This window comes from Lissotriton helveticus, chromosome 11 (genome assembly GCF_964261635.1).
Source record: "Lissotriton helveticus chromosome 11, aLisHel1.1, whole genome shotgun sequence".
Lineage (NCBI taxonomy): Eukaryota > Metazoa > Chordata > Amphibia > Caudata > Salamandridae > Lissotriton > Lissotriton helveticus.
Window position 1 is genome coordinate 34,886,096 of NC_136072.1, and position 19,836 is coordinate 34,905,931.

The 19,836-nt window shown below is 42.4% G+C and overlaps 1 protein-coding gene across 1 annotated transcript in view; it reads right to left on the reverse strand.

The window, feature by feature from the left end:
* The window catches only part of LOC144792151 (uncharacterized), a 426,357-nt gene that overhangs the window by 43,417 nt on the left and 363,104 nt on the right, over positions 1–19,836 (reverse strand). Inside the window, exons 17-20 of the mRNA XM_078667032.1 lie at positions 19,020–19,136; positions 11,369–11,542; positions 11,170–11,246; positions 4,237–4,307 (exon numbers count right to left, since the gene is read on the reverse strand). Coding sequence (XP_078523158.1) covers positions 4,237–4,307; positions 11,170–11,246; positions 11,369–11,542; positions 19,020–19,136 — 439 coding nt within the window. The remainder of the gene's footprint in view (positions 1–4,236; positions 4,308–11,169; positions 11,247–11,368; positions 11,543–19,019; positions 19,137–19,836) is intronic.

Consider the following 19,836-nt stretch of genomic DNA (forward strand, 5'->3'; position numbering starts at 1 on the left):
TGAAATGCAAACAACTCTCATATGCACATTACATTTATGGAAAATGTACTTCCAGTGTTTGCTCCCATTTTAGATTCTTTGGAAGAGCCTTCAAGAAATAATGAGGAAGGGCTTAAAATATTAGGTTATCAGACTATTTACCCCTCTGTGTCATCACATGTTTTACAGCAATTTGCTCCTGTCTGTAAATAATGTTGGCATCTTCTGCAGCCTTCTGTTGTTGGGCAGGTTTTGAGGTACAAAATTTAGGAATTGATGGGTACTGTTCACAATGGTGAAATCAGTCCTAATCATATCCTTACGACCCAATTTACCATTTTTACACTCACCAAAAATCCATAGAGTGAAAATTAATTTTACTGGTGACTTTCTTTGGCATGAGTGAGAAAACCTCTGTAGTCATGAATCTCATTCATTTTGCAAGAAGTGGGCGTTCCAAAGTTTGGTTTGCCTTGAAAGTTTGAGAACGCTCACAAACGGTGGGGCCGATTCACAGAACTAACTTAAGACAAAATCCTAAACTTACTACTTTTGGTATTCACAGAAGTTAGTATTTTGTCTTAAGATTTTGTCTTAAGACAAACTTAAGACAGATTTAAGACAGACTTAAGTTAGGATTTTGTCTTAAGTTTGTCTTAAGTCTGTCTTAAGTCTGTCTTAAGACAAACTTAAGACAAACTTATGACAAAATCCTAACTTCTGTGAATAGCAAAAGTAGTACGTTTAGGATTTTGTCTTAAGTTAGTTCTGTGATTCGGGCCCATGAACTTTTGTTGTCAATCTAAAAGTTCAACCCCCTTTCACAATGAAAATGGCTGGAGAATTCCTCCAGCCACGGACTATTGTAACTTTTATTTCAACAAGTAAAGCAGAATAGATAGACCTAGACATTTTCCACAGGAAAAAAAGCATTATTATAGGATGTTAGGAAAACATCAAATGCTGAGGAGCTGGGGTAAGAGGTGAGGGGGGCAGGGAAAGACAATCCAATCTATCTACATCAGCATCAATTCCCCACATACCTGGACTCCATCCTAAAGTCTACACTTCCTCAATATTAACTGTAACCTCATCACCAACAGACTCCCATTCATCAACTTTCTCCCTCCAAAGAAGAGCAATAAATAGGTCTGCGACGTACGCCTCAGGTTTCCTTCTTCTGGAGTGCCCTTTCTTTACCCCATGCCCAGAGACTAACATCAGACACTCATGTCTCCACACTTGGGGCCATATTATCAAGAAAGGGCACCACATTAACGCCGCATTTATCGGCAGAAAACTGCCGCTAAAGCGGCGATAATGGGCTTGATAATATGCCCTTGTGAATTCCCATAGCAGCCCAGGTTAACACCAGAACCTGGTAATGTAGCGCCCTTTCTTGATAATATGGCCCTAGGTCCCCTGGGTGATTTCCAGGTTATGGCCACACGTCACTTGGCCAAAGCCAGAGCCATGTCCACAAATCTATTCCTCACCTTCTTGGGGCCTGGCCTACAGAAGAGACCAAGTAAACAAAAAGCAGTTGTATTACTGATTGATCTAGACAGGGTGTTATTAAGACACAAAATTACCTCCCTCAGAACCCTACAAGTCCAGTAACGTGCACCTGCATCAATTGGTAAGTACTGAGGTTCCCCACAGCAAGGTACACAAATTACGTTGGAGCTCCCATATTACACAAATGATCTTACAGCTCCAGCTATTCGCTTTTACTTAATAAACCACATCTTGTTTACCCAGCAAAGCGCCTTTATCTGCCAGGCAGACGTCTAGACTGCAGTTGTCCGTTGCTGCTCACGTCAGTCAAGCACCTCGGCGCAGCCGCCATTTTCTAGCTCATGGTTGGAAGGTTGTCTTCAGCAGCTTAAAACACATACAGGAATTGATTGTGCTTCTCGACTACACAGGAGCTCTCTGAGGGCTCACACCTGTCTGTTGGCTGTAGCCTGCAGGTCAGGCTGCGCCCGATATGTAGTAGGGTGATCAGAATTTTAAAGCCAAAAATCTGAACATTTCACAAAAAATAGAAGAAGGACTACAATTTTACTTCAAGTGAGTGCATAGAATTACAGCGTTCCACAGAAGAGAATTACAGAACAGGCAGTAAGAACATACATAAAATGCACTTTTTAAACCCGATTTTTGGTGACCGTAATTCGGTCGCAAAACATTCAGACATACCACTGCAAATCGATTATAGGAAAGGAAACCCTAAAGACGCCCCATCCAAATACGTCATCGCAAATCCAAATTGCAGGTTACGGAATCGCAATTTGGTTTTGGACATTTAAAATGCCTTTTTGGTCGTTGCACACAGCCTTATGCTATAAATCAGCCATACGCAACCTCAAAATAGGTTTTGTATATATGATCCCAAATCGCAACCTCAAAATAGGTTTTGTATATATGATCCCAAATCGTAACCTCAAAATAGGTTTTGTATATATGATCCCAAATCGTAACCTCAAAATAGGTTTTGTATATATGATCCCAAATCGTAACCTCAAAATAGGTTTTGTATATATGATCCCAAATCGTAACCTCAAAATAGGTTTTGTATATATGATCCCAAATCGTAACCTCAAAATAGGTTTTGTATATATAATCCTAAATCGTCTGAACTTTTATGTTCTTGTTTGTCAATAGGGTCCAATATATGTACATTTCGGGGTTAACTTCTAAAATACATTTGAAAGTGATTAACATTAATGCTAATACTAGTTAAAGCATGTCATCATATTTTACTGAATGTTTTACATTAGGCATACACATCCACAGAAAAATGGGGAATTACATGCACAAATGTGTGTGCTTGCTTTTCATACGTTATGTATATTCTCACTTTGCTATTTTGCTCTTGCTATCATCGCTAGGACTTTACGAGCTGTATATTGAACAAGTTAAGCTTGTGAAAAAGTGGTTGTGCACCTCTGTTTGCACGAGCGCAACATTTCTGTGATTTATACATCAGTTTGGGCACATGTACTCTGATCAGTACATATGTTCAAATTATATTGATGACATTTTATGAGGATATTCATAAATAAAAAGCAGCAAAAAAACAAACAGTGCCTTGAAATAATGAAAAATATGCTATTACCAATTTTCGGGGATATGCATAACTTCATATAGTATGCACCAATTGATAAAATATGTTAGATAACTTTGTTGACAACATATTAAAACATAGTCGATACATGTTACCACTAAAATATCAAGGGGCTGATTTACAAGCTCTGTGTGCTGCCAGAACATCACTTTTTGTGACATTGCGGTGGTGCACAGGGCTTAGCCTTATGTACAAGACTATGTAAAGTCACCCTGCATTGGAGTTTCATGGCCTTGTAGACATGAAGGGCCCAATTCACAGAACTAACTAAAGACAAAATCCTAAACTTACTACTTTTGGTATTCACAGAAGTTAGGATTTTGTCTTAAGTTTGTCTTAAGACAGACTTAAGACAGACTTAAGACAAAAACCTAACTTAAGTCTGTCTTAAGTCTGTCTTAAGTCTGTCTTAAGACAAACTTAAGACAAAATCCTAACTTCTGTGAATACCAAAAGTAGTAAGTTTAGGATTTTGTCTTAAGTTAGTTCTATGAATCGGGCCCGGAGTGTGGCAATGCAGTGCTAATCACTGCTTTGCCTCACACTATGATGGGGAGGCATGTCATGGACATTACAGTGGATATTCCCCCATAATAACCATGCCATTTGAAGCATTCCTATATTTACACACTTTGTAAACCTGGGAATGCATCAAAAGCCTATGGCTCACCTGGGGAGTGCAATGCAAAGAAATTAAATTATTTCTCCTGGTTTTTTCCTCTTTTTATGTGTGCTGCATTCAGCAATACCCACAGAAAGAGGAAATCACCTATAGGTGTCCCTTCCTGCACAAAAACAATCATTCTTATAACGCGGACACCCTTGCACCATGGAGCAAGGGTGCCTGTGTTGGCGCATGGCAGCCAATTGAGCACCATCACAGGAAAGAAGACAGGAATGCGCCATATCTGATAGATATGATGCATTTCTGTTCTTTTCTTTTGCAATAGGGCAGTTCCGCAGGAAGGCTTGCGGCATTTCCCTGCAGTAAAATATTGTAAATGAGGCCTTGATATTCTATCTAGACACTCAGGTAGCTACACGTTTTTTGCTTTTTTATGGCATTTTTGCTTGTTGTGCCCTCTGCATTCAGGGTTACTGTGCTGTTCAGCTCTATAGGTACTTACAATATAGTGTGGTGGTTGCTGTCGTTATAAAATAGCCCTCTCACTGGTAGATCTGCAAGGACTGCCTGAATCTGGAAAAAAATAAATGGAAGAAGGGTCATGTACTTTAGATGGCTGCAAAGGTCATATCTCACACACCCTGCCCTCCGTAAAATATATATTTCACAATCCAAAGAAGTTCTGTGGACTGGCCTAGGCTAACTGGTGCAAATGACCGAGTATTGCAATGTCACTTATGGGTGGAGACCGGTGGACACAAGTCTGCAGACTCTACTGACGAAAGAAGGAAGTAAATTAAAATGAAATATCCTGCATTGCATTGTGGGACTGTGTGAGAAATCAGGACTTGTTTGCAGATTTCCCCCACTGTTTGCTCCCATTTTGACTACTAGCAGCTGGGTTTCTGACTCTGACTGTGCCCTAGGCTCTTCTAACCAGACCCAGGGCCAGTGCTCTGCGTAAAAAGTACATGGTAATTTGGTATAATTACTTTTGGCAATGACAGACCTCAGTAAGTCCCTAGTATATGATAGGGCAGGGAGGTTTAGATGCCCAGTAGATTTCCTGCACTGGAGAGTGCACTACTGTGGTGCCTGCTGTCATTTTAAAAGCCAGCCCTGCCTTGGAGGCTGCTTTTAAATTGGAATTATATGCAACTTCGACTTTGGATTCAAAGGTACTTCCATGTGTATTAATCTACCTTATGTTTACATTTAAGTCACCCCCTTAGAGCTTGTTGCCGGGACATTATAAGCCCAGGTAAGGAAAAAACTGTCAAGTGCGATTTCCCCCTTTGCAGTGTATTGCTCCATAGGTAAACATTGTAATATTTTACTGAAGTATAAATATCGATAGGAACCACTCTAAAATAAACTTCAAGGTATCCATTTAAGAGCTAAGATAAATCCAACAACTTTCAAATCATAGATTTATAATAACTATGATAGAAAGTAACTTATTAAACTCTCCTTTCTGTGAACCAGAACCCAGCCTTTCAGCTGTTCTCTCCTGATAGGCCAGCCTCTGTCCAGGGTGGCCAGGCTACTCTAATGTGGTGTAAAAAACCCTGCTAGAGAGACAATTGGTTTACTGTGGGAGGAGAAGTACAAGCTGCAGAGTAGCATCAAATTAAACATGAGGGAGCGGCTGCTTGAGTGGCTCTTCATGTTGTCTTGCATTTAGAGCTATTTTCTTAGCACAAAAAATGCATCCTTGCTCCTATTTTTTTGCTAATCTTTTTTCTATATCTGTTTATTGAATTTTATAGGTCAACAGTAGCATATACATCCTGCTTATTTTCATGTGTCATCACTGGGGGAAGGGCTGGACCCTGTTGCCTAATACATGTATAACATTTCAACTTCAGAACCTGCTACATCAAGAACCTTACAAAAGCTAGTTATCATAATATCAGAGAGAGTTCTCCTTATGGACATCGGGACCTTCACTGGACACCTCACCCATTCCTCTACAGGAGCACCAACCTGACCATATTTTTTCCATTTGCGTGCACACCCCCTGCCCAAATAGATTGTGTTTCATTTGACATACACCAGGCCATGCCTCTCTTGCACCCCACAAGTGTACCTTGTTGCGTTTGGCCACTGCAATCCCCAAAGATAACCATATTTTTCCCTATCTCAGAGGTGGATCCTCCCCCCATATGTGCAGATGAAATGTTTTTGCTGAGTCCGGGATTTTTACCCCCATGACTTCTTCAGGATGTTTCTGCAGTGCGAATAGCACCGGATGATGGGGCAGGACCACAGGATGTGAAAGAATGTGCCCTGCTCACCGCAGCCCCAAAGGCAAAGGTCTGTAGGGCATTGGCCCATTGCTTAGATGGCAGTGTGGGAGTAGTATGAACAGTGCAAGATGCACAATTGGATCCATCGGAATCCCGCATTTGTTGCCCCTTCTCGAAAAGCCCTGAATGCTTCTTCCCACTCCACGTGCCCACACTCCTCGACGTAGCTCTTAAAGTTGCAGGATGTCAGGTGAATTGTTAATTAGTTTCTTATATGTGAGAGTGACCGATTTTTTAGGGGTGTGCTGGGGATGTGTGTCGTCAGTGCATGTTCAAGTTGCAGCGATCTAAAGGATTCCATGGGTGCCAATGCATATTGGGCTTGTAGATCATCCCAATCAAGCATATTGTCTCCCTTACACTGTAGATATATCTAGAAGGTTCCACTTCTTGAAGCTCTGTAGCGTTCCCTCTCCTCTAAGGAGGTCACTACACCACAGTGGGGCCATTTTCAAAGCACAGGGATGCATCATATTAATAACAATACGACGTATCCCTGTGCTTTCCCATGCGCTGGCGCACAACTAGCTGCCATGCACCAGCGCAGACACACTTGCTTCATTTTGCAAGGCTGCCTGCGCTGTTGGGATGAATGTTTTTGTGCAAGAAGGGACACCTTCCTGCACAAAAACAACCATTGATGGCACTTTCCTCTTTCTATGCATGCTGCTAAATACAGCAGAATTGAAAGAGGAAAAAATGAGAAATAAAAGAATGTCTCCGCATTGCACCATTCCTACATCTGCCCTGGGGATGCGTTGGATTCTGATGCTCCATCTAAGTTTGAAATCATATGCTCCTACCCATCAGCACGGACATCTACTTGATCTTGTGTTCGCTAATTGGGAGGATATAGGAGTAGCCACCCCCCTCCCTGTCTCATGGTCAGACCATTTCCTCGTTCTCTTCGTGGTGAAGGTCCCAGAGCCTAGAGTCCAGGAAAACCCTGTGTTGAACCACCCTTGTCGAAAATGGGTGGATTTCTCACGGGATAAATTTAACAGAGCTCTGGCTCTGGGTGGGCTCCAGGGGAGCACAGATATTGAAAACGCCTGCTATAATTTAGAGAAGTGCATGACAAAAGCACCAGACAGTACGGCCCCGCTGTTGCCTAATAAGATTCCGGGTAGGGCACATAAATCAGCACCTTGGTATAATATTGCTTTGCGTTTAGCTAAAGCAGAATGTAAACGCCTTGAGAGGCGATGGAGAAAGGGATCTTTAAGTCAGGACAGATTGGAGCACCTTGAAAATCGGAAAAAATATCATGGGCTTATCTGACGGGCCAAGGCCACACACTACCATGATAGAATTGGGGCAGCGGGAAATTCTACGAAAGAACTATTTAAAATCTATAAGGAGATCTCCTCCCTTGCAGCTTCTGCGGCACCAACGGCGGGCTCAGCTGAGTCATGCAACCGCATTGCAGACTTTTTCTCAGAAAAAGTGGAGAAAATCTATTCCTCTTTTCCTGAGACTATAACCACGGGCCCTGAGTTTGTGGAACAGGCCGGAGGAGCTGGGGAAGGCATGAGGCTGGATAGGTGCACCCCCCCCCCCGAGTTGCTCATCAGAATTTGTCTGAGCATCAAGTCTGGCTCGCCCACAGATCCTGCCTCACCTAAAGTGTTGGTTGAGAGTATTGCCATCCTTGAGCCCTAAATAAGGCATCAATCAATCAATCAATCAATCAGACAATTTGTAAAGAGCACTACTCACCCGTAGGGTCTCAAGGGGCTGAGGGGAGGGGGAGCTGCTATTGCTTGAAGAGCCAGGTCTTGAGGAGTTTCTTGAAGGTGAGCAGGTCTTGGGTCAGACGCAAGTGGGTAGGGAGGGTGTTCCAGGTCTTTGCGGCGAGGAAGGCGAAGGACCTGCCACTTTAGGTCACTCGTTGGATGCGGGGGACAGCGGCGAGGGCGAGGCTGGCGGAGCGGAGCTGGCACGTGGGGGTGTAGAGGCTGAGTCTACTGTTCAGGTAGGCTGGTCCAGTGTTGTGGAGTGCCTTGTGTGCGTGGGTGAGAAGCTTGAAAGTGATCCTTTTGTTGACGGGAAGCCAATGTAGGTCTCTCAGGTGGGGGTGATGTGGCTGCGGCGAGGGATGTTGAGGATCAGTCAGGCGGAGGCGTTTTTGATGCGTTGTAGTCGTCGTAGGTGTTTGGCCGGGATCCCTGCATAGAGTGCATTGCCGTAGTCCAGCCTGCTGCTGACGAGGGCTTGGGTCACCGTTTTTCTAGTTTCAGTCGGGATCCACTTGTAGATTCTGCGGAGCATGCAGAGAATGTTGTAGCAGGAGGAGGAGACGGCGTTGATCTGTTTTGACATGGAGAGGGAGGGGTGGAGGATGAATCCTAGGTTGCGTGCGTGGTCTGTTGGTGCCAGTGCTTTTCCCAGTGAGGTCGGCCATCAGGAGTCGTCCCAGGCCGATGGGGTGGGGCCGAGAATGAGGACCTCTGTCTTATCCGACTTCAATTTCAGACGGCTGCTCCTCATCCATTCCTGGAGGTATCTTTTAGAACGCATTCGTGCCTGGTAGTTGGAAAAATGCAATTGTTTTTCCACTACAGAAGAAACCATATATCAGCCCTGACAAACTTGAAAATTCATGACCCATCTCACTGCTGCCTTACTTGGCTAAAGTGGCAGAGAAGATTGTAAACCAACAGCTTGCTGCAGTGTCTGCATAAGGGCGGTGTCTCAGGCCCGGCTCTTAAATGGTTGCAATCCTTTCTGGCAGGGCGTAGTTTTCAAGTTAAACAAGGTGCCTACTATTCCAAAGCCATCAAATTGGAACAGGGTGTGCCACAGGGTTCGGCCCTGAGTCCTACCCTGTTTAATCTATATGTAACCCCTTTGGCGGAGATAGTGGAGGGCTTTGGAATCAGGGTCGTGTCATATGCTGATGACACCCAACTGGTGGTCTCCCCAACACAGGCACTGGATTCGGCAGCTTCCAATTTCAGGGCATGCATGCAGGAGCTTGCCTCCTGGATGGCTAATAACTGCCTGAAAAATAATGGAAATAAAACCGAAGTGCTTGTGGTAGGAGGGGTTCCGTCAGTATGATCATCGGCTGGATGGCCTTCGAGTCTGGGCCACACTCCTATACCATGCACCCAGGTGAAGAACCTGGGTGAATGGCTGGACTCCAATCTCTCGTATGAATTTCATACTAGATGTGTAGTGGGTACGTATTTTGGAGTCCTTAAAGGCCTACGGAAAACTATGGATCTTCTCTCTAAAGATGCCAGGAAGATTCTGGTGCATTCCCTTGTGACATCTCGCCTAGATTATGGGAAATACTCAATCTGGGTGCCACGGCTAAATGTTTAAACAGACTCCAGGTTTTGCAGAATGCAGCAGCACGGCTGGTCCTTATGCAACCTAGGAGGCTGCCTCCAAAAGAGCCTTGAACAACCTGCACTGGTTTCCAGTAAGGAAGAGAGTGTTGTTTAAGGCAATCTGTATATGCCATCGCATCATCCAGGGCACTGGTCCTTCCTATTTGAGGAACCTTCTTACTTGCTATGTTCTCGCCCGGCTCCTTAGATCGAGTGGGACTGGCTTGTTGCTGGTCCCTAAGGTTAAGAAGGCCAGAATGGGAGGCAGGTCCTTCCGGCTGCTGGCTGCTCAGAGCTGGAATAAACTCCTGAGAAGCCTCCGGATGGAACCATCCGAGATGAAGTTTAGAAAGGATCTTAAAACTCATCTGCTTTCATGCTAATAACATTGTATTGATATAGGCCGATGTTTCCCGGCTCTACTTCCTCCTCTTACCTCAGCGCAGGGACACGCCGGTTGGCGTAACAAGGCGCTTTATAAATTCTTTTATTAATATTATTACTATTCCCAGTTTTACAAAATGTTGTAAATCTGGGAAAGCATCATGTTCTGTGGGTGTTGTGTCAGAACACCCACAACAACATCAAAGGAACCCTCTTTTTTATGCAGAGTAAGGCTTGAAAGGGCCCCTTATTTACACAGCCATGAAAATTCAGGCAGGGTGACATTACGTGGCCTTGAAATATGGGCAAGCTCATTGTGCCGTTGGTGTGTCAAAAAAAAGGATGCACCTGCAGTGCAATGGGCTTGTATAAAGGCCCCTTGGAATCTGATCCGTTCTAGATTTATAGACACAATTTAAACAGCCAGCTGGGAACCTGTTCCTTGTTGTAAGGTATAACATCATCATGAACATCCACACCACTCATGCCACCTTCGCCAGTCCTATGACATGTCCACCTTGTGATGATTTTGTACAACTACACAGCATCAAGGCCGTCTTGGTCCTGAGGAAGTCTTTAGCTGAAACATGTCAACCACATTTATACTTCTTGTTTTATTATTATTTTTAAGATAATCACTAAGAGACTTCAATATTATATGTTTTCGTATAGTTTGCTGCATGATTTTGGAGTTTTAATATTTCCTGAATCGTGAATTTTTTCATAATGCTACTTAAGATAGTGGGTTAATTCAGTGGATGGCTTTTGTTTTATTTCATCCCTCCTTCTTCATCAGTTTATTGATTTAAATTACATATTGCTGCTTGGTGTTCCCTGTGCTCCCATGTGGTTACTGGGAGAAACATCCTTTACAACGCAACTTTTACCACGCAGTGCCTTTACTATGCAGGTTTTACAACGAAACCATTACAACGCATTGCGCTGGGGGACGCTCTAGGATAGGGAATAGATTTAATTTACTGTCCAACACCTTCCCTAGTGTCCACGGGGTCTGGAGTTGGAATAGTAAATTAAACTATTCACTATCCAGCACCCCAAAGCGCTATGCGTTGTAATGGTATGCGTTGTAAAAACCGCGTTGTAACAGCATGCGTGGTAAAAGCATGCGTTGTTACGTCATACATCCGGTTACTGGGGTTTACCTTTATTGAGACACTAGAAGCAAACATACCCAAGAATGGATAAAATCCAGGGCCAGAAAAGCTATAAATATTCCTAAAAATAAGGGTTCTCTTTTTTGAGATGCTGTATTGTATGAAAAACAGATCAGTTTGAATTAATTCAGGTGCACTGAATGTGCTTTGTATGTTCAGATGGCATTACGTCTGGTTCCCATATTTACAATAATAGATAACATAAATATTTTAACTGAAAGTGACTAACCTTGCACTCTGCATCTGTGCTGTTGAAAGCAAATATTGAAGACAAAACCAGAATGACAGTTCTTTTCGGGATATTAGCTGAAGAAAGTAATTTTAAACATATTTAGTGACATGGATTATAAAAATGCAAGGTATTTTCACACAGCAGAGGAAGAAAGCTGACATTTAAGCTTAGCCTATTTGAGCTATTTTGGACTTACCTCTACTAGCCACGGGCACAAAAAACAAGCTTTGCTCTGAACACGTTTCTCCCTCGAACCCAGCGGGGCACGTGCAGATCTGATCCGCGCAGCGCGCGCCCGAGAGGAGACACGTGCCTCCGTTCAGGCAGCGGTTCGCGTCGCACTCTGAAGAGCAGCAAAAGGTCCCATTTCCTGCAAAAATGCAGCATACGTCTGCTTAGGTTTACGGTTTAAAAAATGGATAAACAATGACATGAAAAACTAGCACTGGCAAAGCCAATCAGTCTCAAGTGTTTCTTTATAGAAAGCTTTGGAAAGAGAAGGCAGGTGGAGGAGGGGAGAAGTGAGGAGCAAATGCAGCTGCTCGTGGTATCCCTAATTTATGCCTATGGTGTGTCCAATAAATGAGTTTTCAAAATGTCCATGAATGTAACGCTCAAAGGGCTTTCGAGCATGAGTGAGTAGCTCACAGATGGAACTCAGGGGTATATTATCAAGGGGTTTATCTCCGCTTTTTTGGCTTTAAAAGCCAAGAAAGCGGAGATAAAATTATCTCCCTATTACCAAGCTGTCGCTAACACCAGTTAGTGACAGCTAATAGGAGATAGCGACCATCTTGGGCCCCGCTTTGCATGTCAGTGATATTTATCACTAATGACATGCAAAGTGGGCGTGCCAAGATGTTAGCGACTGGAAACAGTCGCTAACATCGCTATCTCCTATTACCAACTTTTGGAGATATTCGCGCTAAGCGCGAATATCTCCAAAAGCTAACACCTGCCCTGAGCAGTTCTTCACCATGTTATCCAATGGGAGGTGGATAACATGGCTAAGAGCATTTGCTCGATAATGCATGAATATCGCTGACTTTTCAGCGATATTCATGCATTGCGGCCGTTTTTTATCGCATTTGCGATAAACCTTGCTAATAGCAAGGTTTATCTGCGATAAAAATCGCCGATGTGCGGCGATAATTTTTGTCTCTAAACAAGTTAGAGACAAAAATTATCGCTAGTTGTTGGTAATATACCCCTCAGACATTTCAAAGCTCTACCCTTCATACCTATCAAGAATACTCTTATTATCCACATCAACCCCGAGACTTCAATCCCTTCCTGTTTCTTTATCCAGCAGCACTTTGCATTCTGACGTATTTGAATTAAACTTTATTAATTAAAAATATTGCTTTAAAGGGCCTAGGGGCATATTACAAGCAATAGCGATAATTATCGCTATTGCTTGGTTAGCGATAAAAAATTTATCGCCGAGCTGCGATGATTTTTATCATAGATAAACCTTGCTATTATCAAGGTTTATCTCTGAAACGATAAAAATCGTCGGGAATGCATGAATATCGCTGTAAAGTCAGCGATATTCATGCATTACCGAGCGAATGCTCTTAGCCATGTTATCCACCTCCCATTGGATAACATGGCTAAGAACTGCTCAGGGCAGGTGTTAGCTTTTGGAGATATCCGCGCTTAACGCGAATATCTCCAAAAGTTGGTAATAGGAGATAGCGATGTTAGCGACTGTTTCCAGTCGCTAACATCTTGGCACGCCCACTCTGCATGTCATTAGAGATACATTTCTCTGACATGCAAAGCGGGGCCCAAGATGGTCGCTATCTCCTACTAGCTGTCGCTAACTGGTGTTAGCGACAGCTAGATAATAGGGAGATCATTTTATCTCCGCTTTCTTGGCTTTTAAAGCCAAAAAAGCAGAGATAAATCCCTTGATAATATGCCCCCTAGATCTAAAGTTCTAACTCATCTGAAAGAGGCTTCTCCAAGTAGTGCATTTACCAATAACAAAGGTGCATATTAGCAAGGTAGCTTTTAGCGCGAGGATAATTATCGAAGGCTAATGCTGGATTCTATTGCAGAGATAGTGTGCTATCAGCAGCTTATCTCCCAAGCGATAGAAATCCATGCGTTAGCTGATAAACAGTGTGATTATCGCTGCAAATCCAGCGATAATCACACTGCAACCAGCAAAACATTGCTGATAGGGCAGGGTGAACTTAGCCATGTAATCCACCCCCCTATTGGATTACATGGCTAAGTCAGGTCACAAACAGGCGTTAGGAAAGTAGCGTGTACTGTGGTTAGCGCTACTTTTCTTAACGCTTTGCTTGTTTGCGTGCAGCTTGATAATTGTAGAAATGTCGGTTAGCGACATTTCTCCAGGTATTTTGGCACGGAACGCCCACTTTGCATCTAATTAGAGATGGAAGGCTGGCCGTTGTTGAAAGGAGCGCTAAATCAGCAAAACACACAATAGCGTGTCTTTGCTGATAAGGCGATGAAATTATCGCCGCCTTGGTAATATGCCCTAAAATGCTTAAATGTTTGAAATACAAGCAGTATTTTCTGCAGCTTTTCCTGTGACATAAGAAGCACCCAGTTTTTTTAAATGTACCCTTAAATTCAAAGTAGAAATCCACCCAAGCATGCCCCATGCCAGATAAAAAGCAGTGAGTGAGCCCAAAGAGGAGCCATCTGTGAACAGGTTTCATTAAAATATTACAAATAAATTCAGAAATGACTGCCATGTAATTCCACTTATCCATACAAACAATCTTTGAAAGGTTTTAATAAAAAATTACAACAGTGGATGCACATACATTTTTGATGTCCATCTTTGAATGCATTTGTAATATTTTAACGTATGCCCATGCATTAGTGCCACCGACTTTGAATACTTCTGTTAAAATATTAGAAACTCATTCATAAAAGCCCTCCACGGATACATGCGCCTGCGCATATCTGGAATGCCATCTTGAAATGGGTAAAAAAACATCTTAAGTTGGGTGCCCGCTGATAGCGCGGTGGGCACCGAAACATTAATTAAAAATGATGTGGGTATGCGAGTTTGAGCAGGGTGGGGTAGCATGACTCTCATGTTTACCAGGTCCATGTGTGATGTGCTGTTCCATTTCAGGTTTTTTTCTTTGAATTGTGGGACATGTAGTCCTGTTTCATAATGCAATAAACAAGACCACAAGTTCCAGAATTCAAAGAAAAAACCCAGAATGGATCAGCATTTCCTGCATAGACCATGGAAACTTGGCGGGGCTGGGGTAGAGAAGCAACAGATGAGATTGGGAGGGGTATATTTAAAAAAAACACACACAGAGAGAAGAGGAGGGGGAAATGGACAAGTGGGGAAATCAACATGGATGGTGAGGGGGGAAGGAAGTTAAAGGGAAACAGCAAATGGAGGATAGAGCCAGAAAATACATGCATTTTTACTCAGTGCTTAAACTCAAAGGAAAAAGTTGTTTCCCGAATGCCAGCAACTTCAGCATAGGAAGGATACAAGTTAACCAATCAAAACATTGCAACACAAGTTCTTGGGTAGGGAAAATGCACGAATAAGGAGAAAAGTTATCAACTCAAGTGGAGACAAATTTGATAGTCAACAAAGTCATCTTCTCAAGAACAAAGGGCATTTACAAGATATTCTGATTAAAAAAATATATTTTTACCAATATGCTACATTGTTTTAAGTTTATACAGTAATTAAAAACCCTTTATTTGTTGCAACATCATCAACTGGACTGGAGTTACAATACTAAATATGACACACTTAACACATGCACTGACACCAGTGCAAGTTACCCTGTGGTTACAATAGTGACACATATGTACTAAGCTTAGTGTTAGTGAGATTGGAGCAGGGTTCCACTTGATGTATAGGGCATACTGGGAATACAAGAAGGGCTAGTGTGTCATCTTTTACTGCTGTTTCCCTGCTATTACCACAAACATTGCTTGCAGTAAGCACAAATGCATGCAGTCTCCAAAATCTTGCAAAAAAACGTTTACAGCATTGCCTTAAACAGTCAAAACTGCCTCAACTTCAACATTGGTACAGTATCGGTTGAAGCATGGAAGCAATTTTATGAACAAATGGTATTTTTCTTGAAGCACCCTCCTCATCCTTCATCAAAGCACTTGCCAGAAACGCAGTGGTGTAGCAAGGGGGGGGGGGACATTGTTGCGGTGGTGTGACCCCTCCCGCTCTACACTGTGGTCATCAGGGGCGGCCATCAGCGGACTCTCCCCAGCAACGCCCCGTTCTTCAATGCATCCGTGGGCGGAAAACGCAGGTGGAAAAAGAGCTAGCTACGCCACAGCAGAGACCATCCCAGCTCACCTCTATCAACACCTCCATCACCCAGTGTTTGTTCCCAAAATCCCTCAAGATGAGCCAGATCATGCATTACCTCCTTAAGAAATCCACACTCCGTTCTGATGATCTGCCCAACTACAAGTCCATCAACCATGAACCATTTATCAATAAGGTCATCAAAAACAAGCCTATACCTAAAATTGCATGATTACATCAAAGCTAACCATCTCATGCATGACTGCCAGTGTGACTTCTGATCAAGTAGTCATTTTACAAATCATTGATTACAACGCCTAGAGCTCAGATAAAAATAATCTCAGCTTCCCACACTTCTATCAAACTCCTTCAGCACTATCAACCATCCCATTCTTATCCATTCTCTGAAGTTCTAATTGGAATTCACCGGCCATGTCCATCACTAGTCCTCCATCTACCAGCCCAGCCAACATTAGTTCACCTATTTATTACCCTTACCAGTGATAAGATTGACATTGTGGTTCTGAAAGGACCTTTCACTCACTGGGGCCTTCATGCCACTGAACACAACATGTTTATTTTCTACCTTGACCTGGACTGGATATATGTTAACTATTCACTCTTCCTCTGATGCTCTCCTCCTAGGGCAACACCCTGGCCTTCTGTAGGTGTCTTAAAAAACTGGCTCTTTTAGATTCCTAAAGTTCATTGGTCATGGCTAGCAAATACTCCTCAATGTCAGGATACCCCAAGGGGTATCAGGCCATGTTTTACAAACCTGGCAATGTCATGTTCCACAGCGTCCCAGACACCATCTGAGCCCTCATGAGCCTCATCCTACAGGTGGTAGCATGCCGCACCCAGGGCTTAAATAAATACCCATACCATACCGACCCTGCTGGAGCTCTTCTTACCTACACAGCACCATCTTTAAGACCACCAGGATTGCCTTTAAAGACATCAAGATCAACACTTGATTTTTTAAAAAAGATTATAATGTCCAATATGCCCACAAGACAGCCAATGACACCCATATATTCATGTGCTCCAACCTAAATATTTTTCAGTCAGAAAAAGAGCTGATCACACATTTATTCTAAAGACATTTCATCTCATTACTGTAGAAAGTCCCCTTTTACACTCAGAACTCAACATCCTCCTTCAATTGCTCTTGGAAGATGCTCTCTGGTCTAATTCTTCACCTTTAGCCGTGAAGCTGCCTCCGGCTTGTTTGTGCTGCATAAATATGTCATCAGCTTACTAACTGTTGGCATCAAATGAGACATTTAACTAGCACACCAACTTCCAGCAGGATTATACTCTCACCAAATCAAAGCACGTGAATTAGGGCACACAAAAGATGTAGGTATTAGAGCTATAACACGGATGTATGACATTACAACGCATGCTTTTACCACGCATGCCTTTACATCGCAGTTTTTACAATGCATGCTGTTACAACGCATAGCGTTAAGGGGTGCTGGATAGTGAATAGTTTAATTTACTATTCCAACTCCAGTCCCCGTGGATAGTAGGGAAGGTGTTGAATAGTAAATTAAAACTATTCCCTATCCTAGAGCGCCCCCCAGCGCAATGCGTTGAAATTACATGCGTTGTAATAGTTGCGTCGTAAAGGCACTGAGTGGTAAAAGTGCGTTGAAAAGGAAGTTTCCCCAATAACACTATTATACTTGAAACAATATAAACTACATGAACATGTTACACATGTTACATGGTGTCAAGTAAGCAATCCTCTTGCAATCATATATCCGTGCATACAATTATTCATTCTTCTATCATTAGGGTATCCCCCAATACTTTCTAAATTCTATCATCCTGAAAACCACAGGAGTGTTTGACTACTAAAGTATGATGCATGCTCTCCAGGTTTTCTATCAATATCAATTTTGCATCCTGAAATCTCCAGAGTGTGCACTAATACTGCAGCAGACTCTAATTTGCTTTGTTAATTGCAAAACAACATAACATTATTCAAAAGTGTAAGTTTCACTTTGTAAATCAGGCCCTATTATTCTGTAGTGCTAATGAGGGCTCCAAAAAGCAGACACGGTTATGACAATACAGCAGCATATGCACTTTGCAGCCAGGATGCTTACTTAAGCCGATGATAGGCACAATGTAAGCAAATTGAATACAATCTTAAAAATATTGAAATGGTGAAGGACTACTTTCTAATTGCTTAACTCACTGGAACAACTTCTTGGGCAGAATGTTCCGTGTGCTTGTTCTGCGGGTGTCAATTACTTTCACCACCTGGGAACCTCTAAGTGTCCAAGGGCCAGATGTAGGTGGCCCAATACCGGTCGGTAACGACCGGAATTACCGAATTTTGGCCGTTACTGACCGGTATTGGGCATTTGTCATGTAGGTGGCCTTAATTGCAAATTCGGTAATTTACTGATTCGGTATTTTAAGGAATCGGTAAATTACCGATTCCTTAAAATACAAATCGGTAAATTACCGAATTTGCAATGTAGGGAGCATTCAAATGAGTGCTTTTCCCATTTTAGGATTCGTTATTTACCACCAACTATAAGTTGGTGGTAAATGAGGAATACCTTTAAAAATGCAAATCAGTGCATTTTCAACTGTGCCATGTGGCAGACATACATGCCCTTAGGGCATGTATGTGTGCCACATCTGCACACAGGCACGATTCAGGGGTGCAACAGGGTGTCAAAGTGACACCCTGGCACCCTTGAATGTCTCCCCCATTTTACCGAATCGGTATTTACAGATTCGGTAATTGCCATTCATTCCTATGGGCCTCCATAATACCGAATCGGTAACATTCGGTATTTTAGAATCGGTAAATGTACTTTACCTACATCTGGCCCATAGTCTCTAGCGATATGTGCTCAGAAGGCTTCATTAGGGAACACTCCCAGTGCAGAGGTATAACTACCAATAAATCCCATAGAACTGAGAAATCTGAAAAAATATTTCATGGTTGTCAGTATAATACAGATTTCATCATCCAAATAAATCTGAAGAGTTTTAGCATTGCCAGCAATACTTGATTATGTGGACCAAATTATCTAGCAAAAAATCCTAATTATGGGGCAAATTATCTGGAAGTATAATTTTAATCCATTTGTTCCAGAAAAATATTTTGGGTGAAAACTGCAAATTTTGCAAATAATGTAACACATTCTATGGAAAATATGGTCAGTGCTTGGTTATGTGGTAAACTTTACTGCCAAAAATGCACTGACCCTCACCTTTGCCCATGGTTTTTATAAAAAATGTAGTCAAGAAAGATATACAAAACTTAAACAGTCTAACTCCAAATCAAGACAAATGAAGAAAACAATGTGTTCAAGCCAACTACCCTAATATAAACATGTGACATAAAAACTACTCAATGGATAACATGTGTAATGCAATCCAACATTGCCATCTTGGGGTTCTGGTGAACCTCAATGACAATATTATACTTTATTACACAGTTACCAGTTTTACATCCTCTCTCACTCTTTCTTTCTCTTTCGCACAGTCATAAATCTCATACCACCCATCACGCCTCTAGAGTTACCTTTGTATCCAGAGTTGCAGGTACAGGTGTAACTTCCAAACGTGTTAGCACAAGTTGCGTTTTGATGGCATGGGCTGTTCAAGCATTCATTTATATCACTGCAAAATGGTGGGTTATCTAAAGAGCAGAAAGATGCAAGGGTTGTAAAACATGGGGATCAAATAGGGACATATCTAGGAGGCAATAAATGAGCACACACACACACAATCATGTATGTGGATGCAACAATCACACAATGTCCCACTGAGGACTTGCATGTATTCAGGGAACAAGAACTTATGTCAGGAGAGACAGCTGGTTCTGAACGCAGACACATGCTATTCCAATGTGCAGGTCTAAATTGCTAGCCAGTATTATTTTCAATTATTCATATCATTAATTAAATTCCTTGAGCTCCATGACTAAACAGGCAACACATTTGTTTCCATTGGCAACATTAACTCAATAATATTTAATTACCAGACATGAGTGGAGCAGAAATGTGAAGCAATATTTTATCTATCCCAAGTTATTCCTCTTTTATGAGTCTAAAATAAACACTGGAACAACCAGTGGGTCACATTTCTGAAAAGTCTCATCTATTGGCTGGGCCAATTCTTCTTTACCTCTAGTATGCAAAGACAAGTGTCAATTCCTGGTACAAATATGACCAGCAATCTTGAAATGGATGTATTTCTGTTGTAGATAACCCATTCAAACATGGCAGCTCTTGTGAACATATGTATCATGCGCAGGTGTGCATCATGACGTGCGTGTGCGTCCTGATTGATGCGTGCATACTGAAGAACTTGAAAATTTTGTTCTCAGGGAATACTTA